Source organism: Eulemur rufifrons, chromosome 24 (genome assembly GCF_041146395.1).
Source record: "Eulemur rufifrons isolate Redbay chromosome 24, OSU_ERuf_1, whole genome shotgun sequence".
Classification (NCBI taxonomy): Eukaryota; Metazoa; Chordata; class Mammalia; order Primates; family Lemuridae; genus Eulemur; species Eulemur rufifrons.
The window spans coordinates 4,606,786-4,627,655 of record NC_091006.1 but is presented as its reverse complement, the minus strand read 5'-3'; the positions used below and the strand labels follow the sequence as shown (position 1 = coordinate 4,627,655).

Below are 20,870 nucleotides of genomic sequence, written 5' to 3'. Positions count from 1 at the left end.
ACACGAAATTATCAAAGAAGTAATACAAGAAAATTATTCAGAGATGAAGGACATCAGCTACTTGCTACCAAGGGAGGACACCCCAGCCCCCCACCCACGTGCCCGTGGGAGATCCCCTGGGCGTCTCTCTTCCCACCTGCCTCCTTCTTCTCTGTCTGCCGGTCGGCCCCATCCTCCACCATTCATATCTGTTCCCCACCTGCCTCCTGCACCTCTAATCCCAGAAGCCCTCTGACCCACCCTCCTCATGGTGGCCAGGGGCATCTTTCCGATGCCAGACCTGGCCATCTCCCTCTCCCAGTCGAAACCTTCGCTGCCTGCCCTGCCCTTACACCGAAATCCTAGCTCCACACTCTGGCCTCGCATAAGTCACCCTCGTTCCCACATCAAAGCTTTTGCTCTTGTCATTCCTCCTCCACTTCAGTCACTCCTAGCTGTGTCCTCATCTTTCAAACCTTGGTTCAAATGCTACTTCCTCAGAGACTCTTCTCCAATATCCCAGTCTACTTTGGGTTCTTCCTCTCTGCCTCTCTCCCCAGCACCCTGCTATGTTCCTTCACACACTTCTCACCATTTGCAGCCAAATATTCACTTGTCTGATTACTCAGGGAGGCAGTGGGGCCAGATCACAGGGGCCAAGGCGAGGACTTCGCTTTAGCTGGAGTGCGGTGGAGCCGAGGGAGGGCTCTCGGGCAGGAAGCCGCCGACCTGACCCAGGTGTTGGCAGGCTCCCTCTGGCTGAGTGTGAGGAACAGACGGCAGCAGAGGGACAAGAGGAGGGAGACCAGGGAGGAGGCTGCTGTGAGCATCCAGGCAGGAAAGCATGGCAGCCGGACCGGGGTGGGAGCAGAGGAGAAGGCAGAGATGGTTGGATTCTGGATATGACTCTAGATTCCAGAGCAAGGAGAGCCTGGCCATTTCCTGAAGAAGTAGAGGGCTCTACCCCCGGGCCAGGATGGCTGACCCTTCCAATCTGGACAAACATGGGAGAGTAGCAGATGCAAGAGGCCAGGCTTCCAGCTTAGCCAGGTTGGGGGCCAGACCTTGCCCCCACTCCTTGGCCCAGTGCCGACTCCCGTGCCTGTCCCGACGAGGAGGGAGCAGCACGGCCCTGCCTGCCCAGTCCCTACCTTCCATCTTCCCGGGGTCTGCAGGGGTGGGGGCGACCTGCCCAGGAGGTGAAGGGCATTGCTGAGTCCCCCATATCTTATCAGGGAGATGCAAACACATACCAAAAGTCACGTCACACTGAGTTCTTTCACTTGGCAAACACTCCGCGAGGCCAGCCCTGGGCTGGGCAGTGCAGGGCACTCGGTGGTGACTAAGACGTCCTGGATCCTGCCCTCCTGGATTCCGGAGGAGAGATGAAATATCACCAAATTTTTTTCTTGCTGATTGCTTGAGTTTTTTGGAGATTCTGGATATTAGCCCTTTACCGGGTGTACAGTTTGTAAATATTGTCTCCCATTCTGTAGGTTGTCTATTTGCTCTCTTGATTATTTCCTTAGCTGTGCAGAAGCTTTTTAGTTTAATCAAATCCTATTTATTTATTTTTGTTGTTTGTAATTGCCACTGGGGTCTTGGTCATAAACTCTTTGCCTAGGCCGATGTCTAGAAGAGTCTTTCCTACCAAATTGTGACAGCCCAGAGTGGTCAGGGTTGTGATGGAGGAATTCTGGGTCAGAGTGGTCGGGACTGGGATGGGGAGCACAGGGGTCTGTGTGGCCCAGCTTGGTGGGTGGTCCAAGAAGGTCTCCCGGAGGAAGGGACATCTGCACCATCAGGAAAGACATGGAACAGTCGACAGGGTGAGGAGGCAGGTTCAGTTTGCATTTCAGGCAGAGGGAAGTGCATGTGCCAACGTTCTGAGACAATAGTTTTGAAAACAACAAAAACAAAAACAAGCCTTCTTGGGCAGACTGGATTCTAAAGCATGAAAGGGAAACACGGCGCGTGGGTAGAGGGCACATGAGAGAGCGGGGTCTGATCCCCCCAGGCCCTGCAGGGGCTGAGTCCCTGAGAGTGTCGTGGTCACCATTCCAGGAGACTCTTGTTCAAATTCCCCGTAAAACACACTTAATGTTCACCATCCATTTAGCAGTCTGTCCTCTGTCTCGTCTTCCTCAAGAAAAGAATTTTTTTTTCAATTCTGACCATTAACTGTTCTCAAAATGAAGTCTCCAGTGATCTCTGTGCCCCAGGCGCAGAGAAACCTTGCACTACTGCGGTACCTGGCCCGGGCCACGCTCGCAACGTTCTCGTGAGAAGTCTTTGCCCGTGAGTCGCACCACGAGCTGTCCATGAGCCCGAGATGGCATCTCACAGTCCGCTGGGCTGCATTCCAGGGTGCCAAGGACACTGGGACACATCCTGCTTTATCCTGATCCTGCATGTGGCCAAAACCCTCTGCGTCCACCTCCCAGAGACGGCGGTTAGCATTGCTTCAATATATGATGGAAGGTTGAATTGCACAAGCAAAGACCCCCACCACCACCCCCGCCAAAGGCAGAGGACTTGAGTACCACCTGCCCGCTGAAATATCAGGGAAGCAGGTAAAATATTTAACCATCAGCGTGGCTGAGCACCGTGGGCTGGAGCAGGGTCAGGTCAGGCCTGGCGTCCACTTTAAGCAGTTGTGTGTGGGAGGTCTGGTGTCTTGGGGGCTCAGGCAGTGGCTGTGTCGCAGTTACTCTGACCCGCAGTGCAGCTGGGGGCCAGCCCTGGCTGGGACACTGTTTTGAGCAGAAAGTAAAGAGGTCATAGGGTAGCTCTCTAGCCACCCCCTAAGCTTCTTGAGATCCCCAATGTCCACCTTGTTCTAGAACTGTTTACAGACTCAAATATGAGGCACATTCTGGCACGATGCTCTGAGAAGGGCGCACATCACTGCCGTGTTCCTGCCACAAGTACAAAACCCGACTCTCATTATGAAGACCCGCCAGCAAACCCAAACCGAGAGAAAACCTACAAAATAACTGACTTAATACTCTTCCAAAATGCCAAAGTAGTGGAGGACAAGGAAAGATGGAAGCATTGTCATGGAATTGGAGGTGGCCATGGGGATGTGACAACTAAATGTGCGGCATCACCCTGGGCTGGATCCGGGACTAGGGAAAGGACATTAGCCGGAAAGCTAAGGAGATTCAGGTAAATCCCCTAGATTAGTAGATAGTGTCTTATTAATGTTGATATCCTGAATTTGATCATCGGACTGATTATGTAAGAGACTGTCCTTGCTCATAGAAGACACCTGTATAAAGACTGCATGAACGAGCATCCTGTCCCCAGCTTACTCTCAAATGATCCAGCGAAAACGTTTTTAAAAACTCTCTAGCTGTCTACCCAGAAAGCACAAATGTAGCAAATCATGAAATGTGGGTAAAAGGTAGGCAGGTGTTCATTTTACTATCCCTGCAACTTCTAGGTCTGAAACATTTAAAGTAAAAAGTTGACAGTGAAAATAAAATAATAAAACTAACAAATGAGAAATAAGAGTGAAAAAATGAGACAGAGACCAGAGAAGGACCGCCCTGTTTTGGCAGAGGTCTTCACAGCACCCCTGTCCACCATCTGCTTCCAGTGGTGGTGCCTCAGTCTCTCTGTGGCCTCACTTGTGAGCTTCCCTAGTCCGTGCAGACACGACCTCTGCACCTGCCCCAGGCCCTGGACGCTTTGGGGGTACAGGGATGGTGGGCCTGGACCAAGGGGCTGGAGACATCACGCGGCACCTTAATAGCTCCCGAGACTGTGACTTCCTGAGGGCCTGCCCAGCGCTCCCAGCTTGTGAGTGACTATTCCCGACCACCAATGAGCTAAATCCTGTCCAACACTCCACAGTGTTTATTGAGCATCTACTATGCGTCAGAGGTGCACTGTTCCGGTACTGTGCGTACAGCAGCAAACACAACCAAGTCCCAGTCTTCCTTCTAGTGAGGCGAGATGGACACTAAATGAACAAAAATAAAATACCACGGAGGTTGGAACAAGAGGTGTGAATGAGGCAGGGTAAGGGAATGGAACTTGAAGGGGGTGCAGTGTTACGGGGGGACTCTCTGAAGAGGTAACATTGGAGCTGAGACCTGAAGGAGGTGCGAAGGAGCCATGCGGATATCCAAGGGAGAGGGCACCAGGCAGAAGGAGCTGCCAGTGCCCGGTTCTGAAGCAGGAGTGACCTTGTCCGTACAGAGCACAGCAAGGAGGCCAGTGCCTGTGCAATCACAGTGGAAACTGAGGCAGGAGAGGCGGTCTGGGGACAGATCTAGCAGGACTGATTGTGGAGTTTATCCCGACTAGGAAGAGAGCCTTTGGAGGGTTCTAAGCGTAGGACTGACAGCTGTTTTACACATGCACAGCTCAGAGCCGAAGCTCACCCAGCGAGCGAGTGGACTACCGCAAGGGCAGCCGGTGTGACTGTGGCCCCGACTGCCTCCTCTCTCGGGATCCCTGTCGCAGGCTGGGGACGACCAGGAGGGGGGATGTGGGGAGCAGCTCAGGCTGCCCAGCAGCTTCGACTTTCCCAGGTGACCTGCTCCAGAGGAAAAGGACGTTGCCAAGGCGATTATCTTATCAGGTACACTCACACCTGCCCCTGGAGACACGTCCACCCCGTGGCTGAGGCATGACCATACCAAGGACCCCACCATTCCACCAGCCAGTCCCTCACTGCTGCCCACAGAGGCCCCTGCCTGGGGGATTTGGAGGTGGTCCTCAGACCTCCTGGCACCTGGCACCTGGCACCAAGCACCAAGCTTGAGCCAGGACCCCTGGACACATCCTTTCCCCACTTTGCACCTTGGTTTCCCCATCTGGGCACGCTGAGGTGGGGACAGGAGAATGGCTGAGAGCTGGGAAGGCCCTATCTGAATCTGTGGAGTGCCTCTGGGACCCTCCTTGAATACCTCTGAGCCTCAGTTTCCCCCTCTGAACAGCAGGAATGATAGTGCTGCCTTCACAGGGGTTTGCAGCAAGGACCCGTGAGGTCACATATGTACAGCACCTGGCATGTACGTGACGCGGCTGCTGTGGAGTTCGGGCGTATTGATGGTACCACAGTAGAGCCGGGCTCCGGGGTTAGGCCTAGGCTGGAATCCTGCTTGATTCCTAGTCATCACAACCTCATGCAAAGTCTTTTCCCTGTCTGGGTCTCAGTTTCCCCATCTGTATAATGGGGGCTAAGAAGAGAATGTAACTTTACAGGGCTGTGGTGAAGAGCTAATGAAACCTGCAAGTGAAGCACCAGGGCAGACCCAGCCGTGCTAAACACTCAGTCAACAGCGGCCATCACAGCGACCGCCGGAGCACCCTTCACCGCCAGTTGCCTGGGCATGTGCCACATGGCCTAAAAGAGGACACTCTGCACCTAACCTACCTGGCACTGCGTCCTGATGCTATCATGTCCCAGCCTGGGACCATGGGCAAGTGACATAATCCCTCCGTGCCTTGGTTTCCCATCTATAAAGGGAGTCCTTTCCTCAAAGCGTTGTTGTAAGGTTAAATAAGTTAATACTTGAAAGCTCTTAGCACCATGCCTGGCACAAAATGAGCACCGTATGTTTTCTCTTCTGGTTGTTACTGTGGCCATTGCCCGTGATCCCCTGATCAGGGGCAGGTGGAGATGGGATCTGGGCAGGTTGGAACAGCCCATTAGGGAATGCCCGAGCTGTCCAGGCCTGGAGGTCACCCCAAGGAGCCCGTAATCAGCTGTAATCGGGCCAGTTCTGCTCCACCCCCACCCTCCCTGAGTATATCAGGGCTGGTCCAGACCCCAGGCTCTGTCTGGGCAAAGGCGGGCAGTGTGACCAGGCACCATGGGGAAGGCAGTGAGTGGGGCACAGGGGTTGGGGATTGGAAGGTGGGGTCATGGGTCCCAGTGGGATCTGAGGCCTCCCTCCACACCATCCCCAGGAGAATTACGAGCTCTACTCGGTGGAGCTGGGACCTGGTCCTGGTGGGGACATGGCAGCCAAGATGAAAAAGAAGAAGGAGGGCGGTGGGGGAGGCAAGAGGAAGGAGAAGCTGGAGAACATGAAGAAGGAGATGGAGATAGTGAGTGGGGGGCCGGGCCGGCTGGGGCTGGGCCAGGGTCAGGGCTGGGGCCGGGCACTAAGTAGTGGGCGGGGGTGGGGCCGGTGACAGCCAGAGCAAGTGCCCTGCCCCCCACCACGCAGAATGACCACCAGCTGTCTGTGGCGGAGCTGGAACAGAAATACCAGACCAGCGCCACCAAGGTGAGCTGGGGCAAGGAGGCGCGGGGTGCAGAGAGGGGAGGCAGGGGAGGGAGAAGGAGGCAGAGGGAGAGAAGCAGATGAAAAGAGGCAGAGAGACAGAGAGAGACAGAGGCAGATAAGGGAGAGGGAAACAGGGCAGAGAAAGGTGAAGGAAGAGGAGAGAGATCAAGGGAGGACGAAGGAGGGAGGGAGGGGCCAGAACCACGAGACAAAGACAAATGAAGAGGAGCAGATGGGAAAGAGAGACAGGGACGGAGGAGCTATCCCTGGCGAGAGAAATGCCCTCCAGCCCTGCCCTGCCCTCGGTCCCCAGGGCCTGTCTGCGAGCCTGGCCGCTGACCTGCTGCTGCGGGATGGGCCCAATGCGCTGCGGCCCCCTCGCGGTACCCCCGAGTACGTCAAGTTTGCGCGGCAGCTGGCAGGAGGTCTGCAGTGCCTCATGTGGGTGGCTGCTGCCATCTGCCTCATCGCCTTTGCCATCCAGGCCAGTGAGGGTGACCTCACCACCGATGACAATGTGAGTGGCAGACATGGGACATAGGGAACTAGGGGACAGAGGACATGGAGACTGTGACTCAGGACAAAAAGGGCATAGGATGGAGATACAGAGACATAGAAATGCAGTCCCAAGATATGGGTCATGGGGGATGGAGGACGTTGGGATATGGGACAGACCCAAGGACATGGGTCACAGGGAACACAGGGACATTGAGGAAGTATCTCAGATATGGGGGACATAGGTGGGGATGTAGAGACAGGGAAATGCAGTATGTAAGATATGGGATTTGGGAAACAGAGGACAGGAGGACACAGGACAAACCAAGGACACAAGGGACATTGGGACTCAGACATGGGACACTAGGGCATGGGACATGGGGACACAAGACTCAGGACACAGCACATGGAGAGAAATTAGACATTAGACATAGAAGCACAGAAAGATGAAATGGAGATGAGGACAAGGGACATTGGAAATATGACACGGTCAGAACAAGGGACATGGGGACTTAAGGACATATGACATTGGACAGGTGCTTGAAGAGTCAGGGCATGTGACCCAGGATGGGGACTCAGAGGTACATGGACATGGGGACACACTGGACACAGGGACTGGGAATTTGGAACATGGGGACACTGGTCGTGGAGGACACAGAACATGAAGCATGAGGTCTGCAGCCGCAGACAGGGAAATGGGACGTGAGGACACAGGAACGAGTGGGCACAGGGGACACAGGGCGGCACACAGGTTACGGAAAACACAGAATATGAAATGTGGGACACAGGGCATACAGGCCACGGGAACATGAGGAGATGTAGGACAGAGGACATGGGGAGCACAAGACTTGGGGGACCCAGGCAAAAGGAGCACATAAGACCAAGGTGCATCGTGACAAGGGGCACAGATCACAGGAGACTGAGGAGTCAGGAGCCAGAGGATATGGGACATATACAGGGACCCAAGACACTGGGAATACAGGACAGGTGAATGTGGGCTATGAAGAACATAGGGACAGGGGACACAGGACATAGTGCACAAGGCTTCCTGGTAGGTGGGGAAAACCATGGAGGTGACCCCAACACCACCAGGGGACCAGGGAGCAGGCAGGTGGCCTCAGACAGGGAGCTTCCAGCCCTTTCACGTAACCCCAGTCCCCTCTTCCCCAAGCTGTACCTGGCACTGGCCCTCATTGCCGTGGTTGTGGTCACCGGCTGCTTCGGCTACTACCAGGAGTTTAAGAGCACCAACATCATCGCCAGCTTCAAGAACCTCGTCCCCCAGGTGGGTTCCCCAGCCCCAGCCACTTCAGATTCCAGAGACCCAAACCTGCTCAGGCAGGCTCCTCCCATCAGGTCCCTCCTGGCCCTCATCCGTGGCCTCCATCTCTCCGCAAAGGTCCCCGACTCTCCCTGTCTGTCGCCTCCACACATCCCCATTACACTCAGCACTTCAACTTTGGTGCCCCTGCCCCACAGCAAGCAACCGTGATCCGAGATGGGGACAAGTTCCAGATCAACGCAGATCAGCTTGTGGTGGGCGACCTGGTGGAGATGAAAGGCGGGGACCGTGTGCCAGCTGACATCCGCATCCTGGCGGCCCAGGGCTGCAAGGTGGACAACTCCTCGCTGACTGGAGAGTCCGAGCCCCAGACCCGGTCACCCGAGTGTACACACGAGAGCCCCCTGGAGACCCGCAACATTGCTTTCTTCTCCACCATGTGCCTCGAGGGTCTGTGAAGCCCCTGCCTGCCCGCCCCATAGCCACACTGCCTCCCCACTTCCTGGGACCACCTCCACTGGCCCCACTTCCTCTACGTTCTGGGCCACACTGCCTCCCCCAATATGACTCCCACCTCTCCAGGGCACACCGCCTCTCTATCCCCCACTATTGCTGCCCTCTTCCCAGGTCACCCTGTCTCCACTGCCTGCTGTGACTGCCCCTCCTCGAGTTCACACCGCCGTGCACACCCCTACTCCTGCCCACCCAGCCCTGAGTCACCCTCTCGGCCCCACTGCAGGCACAGCGCAGGGCCTGGTGGTGAACACGGGCGATCGCACCATCATCGGACGCATCGCATCACTGGCTTCAGGAGTGGAGAATGAGAAGACGCCCATCGCGATCGAGATTGAACATTTTGTGGACATCATTGCAGGCCTTGCCATCCTCTTTGGTGCCACATTTTTTGTGGTGGCCATGTGCATTGGCTACACCTTCCTGCGGGCCATGGTCTTCTTCATGGCCATTGTGGTGGCCTATGTGCCGGAGGGGCTGCTGGCCACTGTCACAGTGAGTGGGGGTAGACAGGGTGCAGGGAGCTGAGAGCCTGCCCATCCATTTGCTCATTCACCCAGGCTTCCACCATTATCTCCCGACCTGTGCATCTACCCACTCCTCTCCCCAACCACCGCCTACCTTCCCATCCATCCATTCAGCAAACATTCACTATGGCTACTCTGGGCCATGTCCTGTGGCATCGAGGGCTCAGAGATGAAGGGGCAGCGTCCTTGACCGGAGGAGACTGAGGCCGGGGCGGGGGACAGCCAGCTTGTAACAGTCAGCACCCCACCCAAGGCCAGCTCCGGAGGAGGCTCAGGGATGCTCATTTTCTCATTTTGACTAAGAGAACTTACGGAACCTCAGCTGGGACAGTGCAGAGAGGGGCCTGGCTGCATGTATCTGGGCAGATAGGAGAAGGTGTCCCAAGTAGAAAGCACAGGCTGAACACAAGCTTGGAAGCAAGAAAAAAACTTTTTGTTGTTGTTGTTGTTTGTTTTTTTGCAGAAGAATGTTGCATATGCAGCACTGTGGCTGGGGTAAAGGATTCCCCAGTGCTGTGAGAGGAGGGACGTGGGGCAGGAAGCAAGGATTGGTCCCCAGCCTGCATTTCTCACCCTTCCCCCAGGTCTGCCTGTCCCTGACAGCCAAACGGCTGGCCAGTAAGAACTGTGTAGTCAAGAACCTGGAAGCAGTGGAGACACTGGGCTCCACCTCGGTGATCTGCTCTGACAAGACGGGGACCCTCACTCAGAACCGCATGACTGTGTCCCATCTGTGGTTTGACAACCACATCCATTCGGCTGACACTACGGAAGACCAGTCAGGTGTGGGGGTGGGAGGGGATAGGCAAGGTCTGGTAGACGGTGGAGACCTGATGGGAGCCTAGGGAAGGCTTTTCATTAGTGGGGAGGGGACGGTGTCCTGACTTCCGGGAGGGAGCTCAGCTTCAGGTCTGCGGAGCTCCCTCGCGGCCCCAGCCTGGACTCCGGGTCTCCAGGGCAGACGTTCGACCAGTCCTCGGAGACGTGGCGAGCGCTGTGCCGTGTGCTCACCCTGTGCAACCGTGCCGCCTTCAAGTCCGGCCAGGACGCAGTGCCGGTGCCCAAGGTGAGAGCCGGGGGGACTCCAGGCGATCCCGGGAGCTTCGTGCAGCCGGGTTCGCCCCTGACACCGGACCCCGCTCCCAGCGCATCGTGATCGGAGACGCATCCGAGACGGCCCTGCTCAAGTTCTCGGAGCTGACGCTGGGCAACGCCATGGGCTACCGCGAGCGCTTCCCTAAAGTCTGCGAGATCCCCTTCAACTCCACCAACAAGTTCCAGGTGTGCACCGGCCCCGCCCACAGGAGGGCCTCGCCCACTGAGGCCCCGCCCACATCGGGGTGGGCCTACGGTAGTGCTTAGTTCTGTCTTGAGCTCTCGGTAGCCAAACCCCGTGCCCGATGTCCGTCTGCCACAACCCCAACCCACCTAGGGCCAGGCCCCGCCCACAGCCGTCCGCCGAGGGCTTTCCGCGCGCTCCCGGTTATCTGGCCCCGGGCGGGAAGAAGCTCGCTAAACAAGTCCCGCCCCTCCCCAAGCCCCGCCCCTGCCCTCCCTGGCCGCGCCCACAGCCCTGCCCCGCCCCGCCCCCAGCTGTCCATCCACACGCTGGAGGACCCACGGGACCCGCGGCACCTGCTGGTGATGAAGGGCGCCCCCGAGCGCGTGCTGGAGCGCTGCAGCTCCATCCTTATCAAGGGCCAGGAGCTGCCGCTGGACGAGCAGTGGCGCGAGGCCTTCCAGACTGCCTACCTGAGCCTGGGAGGCCTGGGCGAGCGCGTGCTCGGTAAGGCCCGGCATGGGTTGGGAGATAAACCGGTGTGAGGAGGAGGACACAGACCCTGCCCAGCCTCCCCCGCCCGCCCGCCGCTTCTCATCCCTGGCTGACAGCTGACCCAGCCCAGTCCACACACGCACCCTTGACCTTGGTCCTGGCCCCTGACTCCCCTCAACTCCTACTTTGACCCCAGTCCCTTCCCACTTGTCCTCGCCTGGACCTTTCCCGTCCTGACCTGACTGTGGCGATTTGACTTGTCCCAGCCCTTGCCCCAACTGATGACCTGCCCTTGCTGGGACCTCCACCTTTCAGTGTCCTCCCCTAGACCCTTTGACCTTTCCCAGTCTCTGCAAGACTTTCCCCAATCCTTATCCTGACCTCCCCAATTTTTGTCTTGACCCCTTAAACTTCCCTGACTTCCCTGGAAAGCAGATCTGTGGTCCAATTCTGAATCTTTCACCTTACTTGCTGTGTGACCTCTGGCGAGAAATATCCCCTTTCTGTAAGCCTCAGTTTCCTCATCTGCAAGACAGGTTCGAGCCTCAAGCGTGGTTGTGAGGATGGATTCAGATAATGCAGATGCAGTTTCAGCACAGGGTCAGGCATGCGTAGGTGCCTGGTGCAACAGACCTGGTTACTTTCCTCATTTCCTGGCCCTGCTAGGGCAGGGTCTGCCCAGGACGCCTCTCTGACTTCCCTGTTTCTGGTCAGGCTTCTGCCAGCTCTATCTGAGTGAGAAGGACTACCCGCCTGGCTATGCCTTCGACGTGGAGGCCATGAACTTTCCATCTAGTGGCCTCTGCTTTGCCGGACTTGTATCCATGATCGACCCACCCCGGGCCACCGTCCCTGATGCTGTACTCAAGTGCCGCACAGCGGGCATCCGGGTATGCCACCGGGGAAAGGAACAGGCAGGGGGTGATGGCAGAGGAAAGAAGGATTTGGGGTTGAGGAACCCTGTGACAGAAACTCACCTGAAACTGGCTTGAACTGGAATAGATTGGCTCATGATACTGAAAAATTCTGGTGAATGGAGCTTCATCGGATTCAGGAGCTCAGTGTCATTAGGAATCTGCCTTTCTCCATGTCTCAACTTTGCTTTTCTCTCTACTGGGTTTATTCTCAAGCAGTCCCTCCATCTGGGTGGGCAAAGATGACACAGCCCTGCCCCAGCAGCTCTTACAGCTCCCACCTGTCTGGCCACCCCACAGAAAGAGAGTGCCTCCTTGCAGCAGCGCAAGAGTGGGTCACGTGTTCATCCCTGCACCAGTCACTGTGGCTGGGGATGGGACACCTTCATGGGCCAGGTCAGGGCTTACTTGCCCAGTCTTGGCCAGGGACTTCCCTTCAACCAGTGGCCTAGGGGATAGGGGTGGTTCCCCAAAGACAAAAGGGGAGCCCATGCCGAGCAAGTGATGCCCAAGCCCTTCCCACAAGCCCTTCCCATGGTCTCTAAGGCCCTGTGACATCTGGGCCTTGTTACCTCCGTATGCTCATTCCTTAGCCCACTACCCCTTGTTTATGCCTCTTTAGTCATGCGGTCCTCCCTGCTGCTCCTCCAACAGTCCAGGCATGTTCTCACCTCAGAGCCTTTGCGCTGGCTGTTCCCTCTGCCAGGAACACCCTTCCCCCAGATTTCCATGTGGCCAACTCCCTCACCTCTGCTCAAAAGTCACCTTCTCAATGAGGCCTTCCCTGGGCACGCTTAAAATCAAACCTCCACTTCCTCCACCAAGTTTAATTTTTTTCCCCTCCTCTTAATGTGCTATGGAATCCATTTCTTTATTTCGTGTATGTTCTGTCTCCCTCACTAGAATGTCAGCTCCACAAAGACAGGGATCTTTGTTTTGTCCCTGCTCTGTCCCAGGCACACAGCAGGTGGTCACACTTGGTTGAATAAATGAACAAGTGTGTCAGCAGACAGCTACCAGGGAGGACAAGGGGATTAGGCTGATCTGAAGGGGTCATGGGTCTGCTGGTCCCCCCAACAGGTGATCATGGTGACGGGTGACCACCCCATCACAGCCAAGGCCATTGCAGCCAGTGTGGGGATCATCTCAGAAGGCAGCGAAACAGTGGAGGACATTGCTGCCCGCCTGCGGGTGCCCGTGGAGCAGGTTAATCGGAAGTAAGCCCCCCCAGCCCTCCCCAGGGTTCTCTCCACACCCCTCACAGACGGAGGCCCTAGAGAGGTCCCCCCACGTCCCTCCTCAGGGAGGCCCGTGCCTGCGTGATCAATGGCATGCAGCTGAAGGACATGGACCCATCAGAGCTGGTGGAAGTGCTGCGCACCCACCCTGAGATGGTGTTTGCGCGCACCAGTCCCCAGCAGAAGTTGGTGATCGTGGAGAGCTGCCAGCGACTGGTACGGCCCTGCTTATGAGGGTGGACGGATGGGCTGGGCTGGCCCTGAGCTGGCCTCTTGCTGACTACCCACCCACCTGCACCCCCTGCCTGCAGGGCGCAATTGTGGCTGTCACAGGGGATGGTGTGAATGACTCCCCGGCCCTGAAGAAGGCAGACATTGGAGTGGCCATGGGCATTGCCGGCTCAGATGCTGCTAAAAATGCAGCTGACATGATCCTGCTGGACGACAACTTCGCCTCCATTGTGACAGGAGTGGAACAGGGTCCGGGCCAGGCCAGGGGATGGGCAGGCAGTGTGGGCACAGGAGGAAATGGGCTGCAAGGGGGCTGAGGTGCCCACTGTACCCCCATAGGCCGACTGATCTTTGACAACCTGAAGAAGTCCATCGCCTACACACTGACCAAGAACATCCCCGAACTGACACCGTACCTCATTTACATCACTGTCAGTGTGCCCCTGCCACTCGGCTGCATCACCATCCTCTTCATAGAGCTCTGCACTGACATTGTGAGTCCACAGCCCAATACCCCACCCACTAGTGCTCATAGACGTATGCCCGTGTGCAGACAGGATGGACAGAGGTCACCGCTGACACTCCTGGACATAGAGTGAAACAGACAAGACAGCCAGAGGTGAACACACAGGTGGGCAGGCGGGCAGACTTGGACAGACCTACAGACCTGCACGCACAGGGGGATACTCAGGTAGGCATGGACAGACCCACGGACACACAGGGACTCAGGTATGGACACTCAGAGATATTAAAAGACACATATCTGGCCACACTTGGATCACAGACAGAGAGCCCTAAACAGACATGGGCAAATAAACACTCGCAGACCCCAAGGCAGATGGACGGGGAAGAGCCACAGATACAGCCATGAACGCAGCCAGACGCACGGCTGTGTTGGCAGATACTCATTCAACATTTGCATAGTGCTCACTCTGGGCCAGGCACGCGTTAATTTACTTAATTTTGTCCTCATACCTGTGAGATGGGTTTTATTATCATCACCCCTGTTTTACTGATGAGCTCACTGGGGCATAGGCAGGCTGAGTGGCTTGCCCCAGGTCACACGGCAAGTAAGTGGCACGGCTGTGATTGGAGCCCAGTCAGGTGCCCCAGAGCCTGTGCCCCTGGTCAGCGTGCCTCTGCCACCCTGTAGTCACAAACAGATGCGGGCTGACACGGGGCCACACAAAGTGACAGAGACACACATGAAAACAGAGACAGGGACACAGTGACAGAGAAAGAGACTAGAAACAGGGACAGAGAAACAGAATAAGGAGGGAGGGAGAGAGAACAGAGAGGCTGAGACCAGAGTGCCCCAGAGACCACAGTATAAAAATACAGAGACAGGGAGAGGGGGAGCAGCAGGGAGGGACGGGGAGAGAGAGAGGATAGTGGAGATAAGAGCAGACATTCTTGTGAAGACGGACACCAGAATGCATGTGGCCTGGACATGCCAATCCTCCGACAGGGGCCATCGTGACCCAGGCTGTCCAGGCAGGTGTGGCTGTGTGGTCACTGCAGGTCCTGCCTCCCAACCTCAGTCATTTTCCTGCCCATGGATGGGGGAAGAGGGGTCCAGAAAATGTGGGGAACAGGGGCCCAGGCAAACCCTCGTGCCTGGTTCCTTCCACTCCTGGCCAGTTCCCATCTGTGTCCCTGGCATATGAGAAGGCTGAGAGTGACATCATGCACCTGCGTCCACGGAATCCAAAGCGTGACAGATTGGTCAACGAGCCCCTGGCTGCCTATTCCTACTTCCAGATTGGTAGTGCCACAGGGCCAGGGAGGCCAGCTGGTGGGGGGCTCGTCAGTGGGGCTGCTTGCCTGCCTTGGGGTCCCTGACTTGGGCTCTGGCTTGCTCTGGATCTTGGCGTCTGCATTTGATCCTGGGGCTCTGTTGTTCTCTGTGTCCCTCTTTGTCCGTGATGGTTTCTTTAGTCCCCCAGTGTCCCTGCTCTGTCTCTGGCCTTGTTCTCCATGACCCTGTCTCTTGGTCATTCCCGATTCCATCTTTTTAGGGTTCTCTGGGTATGTCTCTGTCTCTGTGTCTTTCTCTGCCTGTGTCCCTGTCTATGTCTCCATCTCTGTCTCCCTGTGTCCCTGTCCCTCCTTGTGTCCCCTTGCCTCTCCCCAGGTGCCATCCAGTCATTTGCTGGCTTCACTGACTATTTCACGGCCATGGCCCAGGAGGGCTGGTTCCCGCTGCTGTGTGTGGGGCTGCGGCCACACTGGGAGAACCACCACCTACAAGATCTGCAGGACAGCTATGGCCAGGAGTGGGTGAGCCCCTGCCCCGCCCCACACCATCCATGGCTCCCTCCTTCCCAGTGCCACCTACCTCATGTGGCTCACTCGCTCCTCCACATGTGACTGAGTTCAGCCAGAGTACCCCAGACACCCAGACTCTCTGCCAACTCTCTGCTCCAAACTCCTGCTTCTGAGGATCCCAGCTGGAGATGGGTCCTCTTCCTGCACACAGGACACAGCGTCTCCGGTGTGGAACCAGCCCCTGTTCTGTTCTGTTCCCTGCAGTATCACTGCACAGAGTACTGCATGTGTGGTCCACTTTAATGACAGTTTGGAGCACAGTGAGGCTAGATCCGGATAGCAGATGTGTTAGTTTGCCCATGGAGTTATAGATCAGGATATTCCTCTTAAACCTTTACTGTATGGTTGAGAATACAGACCTTAGAGCCAGACTGCCTGGTGCTGCTCCTCACAAGCTGTGTGACCTGGGGCGAGTTGCTGTGCCTCTCTGTGCCTCAGTTTTCTCACCTGTAAAGTGGGGAGAATACTAAGGTCTACCTCAGTGGTTTTCACAGCTTGTTCCCAGACCAGCAACAACAGAGTCACCTGGGAACTTGTTTGAAATGCAGGTTCTTAAGCCCTATCCCAGACCCCTGGCCTTAGAAACTCTGGGGACAGGGCCTGGAAGACTGTGTTTTAACCAGCCCTCGCAGGGATTGGGACGCATGCTAAACTTTGAGCACCGCTGATCTGTGTCATAGTGTTCTCAGGATTAAATGAGATAATACATGTGGAACACTTTATACCTGGAGCGTTCCTAGTGTTCCCTGCACAGCCGGGATTAGAACTGGTTGTGGTGAAGAGACGGCCTGCACAGTGGCCGGGCCTGTAAATGGCCCTTCTGTTCCCCAAAGGCGCGCTAAGCCCACTTCATTCCTCTTTGCCGTCTGCCTGGCCCCTGCACTCACTGGCCTTTGCAAAGCCTGTCCAGGATCCCACTTACCTTTTCCCAGGCCCCTTCTTTTCGGTGCCCAGGAAATCTACATCCTTCCTTTTGTTGTGAAAGCCGTCTGGCCCAGCCCACAGTTTGCCCAGGCACTGTCATCCAAGCCCTGCTGGGCTGAGGTTTCTGGGCCTCACGCTCTGGGGTCCCACACACCTGGCAGATCCTGCCTCTGTCCTCTCCCCCAACCTTAGCCTCTGACGCAAGGGAAAGACAGCACTTAGGTATCCGTGGTCCCAGGACCCTCGTGCCTGCTGGCTGCAGATGCTCTCCATGTGGGCTCAGGCTGCTTTCATTCCCTCCTGGCCACAGACATTCGGGCAGCGGCTGTACCAGCAGTACACCTGCTACACCGTGTTCTTCATCAGCATCGAGATGTGCCAGATCGCCGATGTCCTCATCCGCAAGACGCGCCGCCTCTCCGCCTTCCAGCAGGGCTTTTTCAGGTGTCCTCAGCCAGCCCCGGTCCTGCCCCACCCTGCCCTCCGCCCCCGGCCCCTGTTCCCCTCAGATCCTGACTACAGTGTGCCACAGCCGGCACACGCCAGCACCGGATGTTCCCACGCCAGATACTGAACATTTTCTTACATCCGCTGACCGATAGCTCCCACCACGTGCCTCCCGGCTGCCCTCCCCCCCATATTTCATTAACTAAAGGGGTGATGCCGACAGGGCCAGCACCCACTGTTGGGGAGACCCAGGCCACTCCAGTGTTAGGCGTTCAGAACAGCTCGCTGATGACGGCATCTGGCCTAGTACCCTGATTTCCATCTGGTTCCCACCTCCTGATGGCTTATCTTATCCCATCTGCCCCACCCCAGGAATAAGATCCTGGTGATCGCCATCGTGTTCCAGGTCTGCATCGGCTGCTTCCTGTGCTACTGCCCAGGAATGCCCAACATCTTCAACTTCATGCCCATTCGGTGAGGACTTGTGAGGCGTGAGCGGAGGGATGGGGGATGCGGGACACAGACCTGCGGGTAGGCTTTACCTTGCCGTCTCACCTGTGCCTTCAGGTTCCAGTGGTGGCTGGTCCCCATGCCCTTTGGCCTCCTCATCTTTGTCTATGATGAGATCCGGAAACTTGGAGTTCGCTGTTGCCCAGGGAGTGAGTCTGGAGACTGGGCGCCTGGGGCTCGGGGGCTGAAACATTTTCAGAGCAGCTGCACTAACCTTTGATCCTCGACACTTGACCTCCAAGCTCTTGACCCTCCATATCAAACTGCCACTGAACCCCCCACCCCCAGCACTGAGTCTCCTTTCTCTCTCTCCCAGGCTGGTGGGACCAGGAGCTGTACTACTAGAGGGACAGCTGCCTTCAAGCCATCCCTGGATCTGCCACAGCCAGGTGGGGATGTGGCTCATGGGACCCTCTGGACAGCCACCAAAACATTTGTGCAATCAAGAGTCCTGGACCCACCTGTGTCTGCTTCTGAAGCCCATGGCACCCCAACCTTGGAGGGACCCACTCCCCTTCCCCATCCCCGAGGCCCCCACCCTCCTGGAGAAGCAGTCCCTGGGCACAGTCCTCTGAAGTGGTGGGGCTTTGACAGAGTGGGAGCTCGCAGCTCCTGGTAAGGTGTGCCTGTCTTTAGGACTCCAGTCCAGGCAGGAGGGCTGCCTGAGGGCTCTTTGTTAAAAACGCACTTGTGTCCTGCACAATAGCAATAAAGCCAGCTCGCACTGACTGCATTTATCCAGTACCGGGCACTGTCTTAAGCGTCTTTCTTAATCCCCTACAATCCTGCAAAACAGGGGCTGTTTGTCCAGGGCTGATCTCTGGGCTAGAACACAGCCTGGCATATAGTAGGTACTCAATAAACCTTCCTTGGTGAAATAATTTCCCATTTCTTTGCCTAGCATTACAGCACCTAAAGGCAAGCTGGGATGTGACCACAGGTGCCCTCCAGAGTGGGTGCCTTTAACCGCTCCACTACCCGGACAGCCACCTCTGGGCCTTCTCTGTTCTCAGCACCCCTTTTCCTTCCTGGAGGCTCCTTGACGCAAGGGGGCCCAAATAGCTTCCACATCAAGCATCCCCTACCCCAACCTTCATAGCTGTCTCCACTGATTCTACTTGCTCAGTCCTTTGTCTCTGCAATGGTCAGTCCCTGAGGTCAAACCCTGGACGTCCCCCACTCATCCCTCCCATCTCAAAAGTTCACCCCTCCAACTGCCAGGAATGCCCCCTGCAACCTCTGGCCCCTCCTTTGCCTGCTTCTTTTTCCCTTTCCCTTTTCTTTGCTTTTCGGCATCAGAGGTCCCAGACTGGATCTCTTCCCCTTCCTTGAGTTTCTCTGGCTGGGCCCTGGGCTCCTTCTCCTTGCTCTTCACCACAGCCCCCTACCCACCCCCTGTGGCCTCAGTTTTCTCTGCAGTGATGCCCACGTATCTCCAGCCTCCCCCAGTGTATCTGAGGTGACTCATACTGGCCTCTGTATCATCCCCCAAACCTGTTCCCCCCCATTGCCCCATCAGTGTGCTTCCTTCTCCCTAGAAAACAGTGGGCCCCAAATTTGTATTATCCTGGACTTCTTTGCTCCTTCCTTACCTGTCATCTCGCCATTGTGCCCCCATCGATAAAAAAAGACATAGCCCACTGGCCCCCCACATCTATTTGGCTTCTAGCCAACCTGCTCCTAACCCCGCCAGCCCCGCTCTGGTGTAGCCCTGGCCTCACTCTCCCCTGCAACACAATGGTCATGAAGAGCTTCCTGAAGGCAAATCTGGCCTTGTCCTTCCCCTGCCTAGAACTCTCCAGGTTCCTCTCTCCCCTTGGTTACCCCCCAGCCAGCCTTCAGAGCCTTCTGTGATGTGGCCCCTGCCAACTTCTGCAGTCTCACAAGCCTTCTTGAACTTGTTCCAATCAGTTCTTATGTTCCCTGGAAAAGCCAAGCCCCCTGTCTGACTGCAAGACCCTGCGCCTGCCTTGATCCTTCCTTTTCTCTGTCTCATTCTTCAGGCCTCAGTTCACACACCCCTGCCGCGGGGCAGCCCACACTGCTTCCAGGCCAGGTCAGGAACTACTCTGGGTCCCCAGAACCCTTGTGTTTTCCCATCATGACCCTCATTGCCACAGCCTGGCTCATCACACCCCACCACTGCCCATGCTTCAACGTCACAGCCCTGATCACTCTGGCCTGTGCTCCTCCCATCTCAGCCCTAACCACTGGCCCCATGTAAATTGGGATCATTTGAGACAGTTGGTCATTTCTGCAACCTTCACTTGTCCCAATATGTGTAAAGGGATAGGCAGGGCAGGGGATGGACGTGCGGGAGAAAATGACCCAGTTACGTATCTACCCAGATGGGCTGGAGAGTACCCCATCTACTTCCTTTCCACGTCAAAGTCAAGGCAATCAATCACTTTCAACCCCCAAGAGACCTGCGGACCCTGTCTTTACCTAGAGCCATGAGGAACGGTGGGGCTAGATGCTGGCTTCTCAGTCTGAGGGTAAATGTTCCCTCTGAAAACATCAAGAGTGTCATAGCAGAGCTGTCCTTGGTGCTTTCCTAGGCCCGAGGCTAAATAACACCATGCAGGATCTCAACAGCCTGGTGGAGCAGGGAGGGGGCAATTGTCCCGTCCCACTTGGGAACCCCAGGCCAGGGAGCACCTTCCTGAGTGGGTAGGATTTGCATCAAGGTGGAGCTTAAACATGACTTTCAAAGCTCTGCTTCTGACATAGCCCCCTCAGGGAGAGGCAGGGAGCTGCCCTTACTGGACCAAGAAAGGGCTGATGAGGGATGGCATTCAGGACAATATCAAGGACAACGGTGGGCTCAATCGCTCTGTTTGGCTGTAGCTGTCTCTGTATTCCAGCCTGAGAAGACACCCACAATTTGACCCGAGAACTGAGCCAAAGCACTAAGGAGCTCAGAATCAGAAGTCTGCCTCCCACCCCTGACTCCCCATACTGGCCCTGTGGCTGCAAGGATGTTAAGAATTTGGCTGGGCAAATAATTCCAAGGAGCAGCTCCAAAGAGGTCAAGGGCAAAAAGACTGTCCACTGTGTGATGAGGAGCCACAAATGATTATGAGCAGGGGAGGATGACGGAATAGGATGCGTTTCAGATAGATACCCCTGGCTGCCACAGAGAGGATGGATCAGAGCGTGGAGACTGGGGCCAGGAACCTAGGAGGTAACCAGTCAGGCAATGTGGGAGGGGGCTAGGTTGAGGCTGTGAGGAGAGGAGGAGCCCCAGGAGCCCTCTCTTGGATTCTAGCTTCCCGCACCACTTGTTCCCTGAAGGCCCTGGCCTCTGCCATTGCTCAAAGATCATTTACTTCAAACTTTCAGTCTACTCTGGGAAAACAAGGAGCCTGAGGAACTGCTCCAGAAACGCAGGACATGTTAGTGGACTGGTAGCTTCCCAGCTTGTCCACCTGGCTCCAAAACCAAAATGAGGTCATCTGGG

The 20,870-nt window shown here is 56.2% G+C and overlaps 1 protein-coding gene across 1 annotated transcript; it reads left to right on the top strand.

The window, feature by feature from the left end:
• The first annotated feature begins 5,797 nt into the window (after positions 1-5,797).
• ATP4A (ATPase H+/K+ transporting subunit alpha) lies at positions 5,798-18,293 on the top strand. The gene is made up of 22 exons (XM_069456997.1): positions 5,798-5,819; positions 5,905-6,045; positions 6,168-6,227; positions 6,541-6,744; positions 7,894-8,007; positions 8,202-8,454; positions 8,744-9,012; positions 9,629-9,827; positions 10,001-10,110; positions 10,191-10,325; positions 10,638-10,830; positions 11,533-11,708; positions 12,813-12,949; positions 13,036-13,186; positions 13,282-13,450; positions 13,541-13,695; positions 14,843-14,966; positions 15,336-15,481; positions 16,764-16,897; positions 17,273-17,374; positions 17,468-17,559; positions 17,727-18,293. The coding sequence occupies exons 1-22, from the start codon at positions 5,808-5,810 to the stop codon at positions 17,753-17,755; spliced, it is 3,105 nt and encodes a 1,034-aa protein (XP_069313098.1). The 5' UTR covers positions 5,798-5,807; the 3' UTR covers positions 17,756-18,293.
• Positions 18,294-20,870: the final 2,577 nt, after the last annotated feature.

Bases quoted from the DNA above. Each gene is read 5' to 3' on its own strand.
- ATP4A (XM_069456997.1), top strand. The intron at 6,745-7,893 runs GTGAGTGGCAGA...CTCTTCCCCAAG, and splicing joins ACCTCACCACCGATGACAAT to CTGTACCTGGCACTGGCCCT. The intron at 8,008-8,201 runs GTGGGTTCCCCA...CCTGCCCCACAG, and splicing joins TCAAGAACCTCGTCCCCCAG to CAAGCAACCGTGATCCGAGA.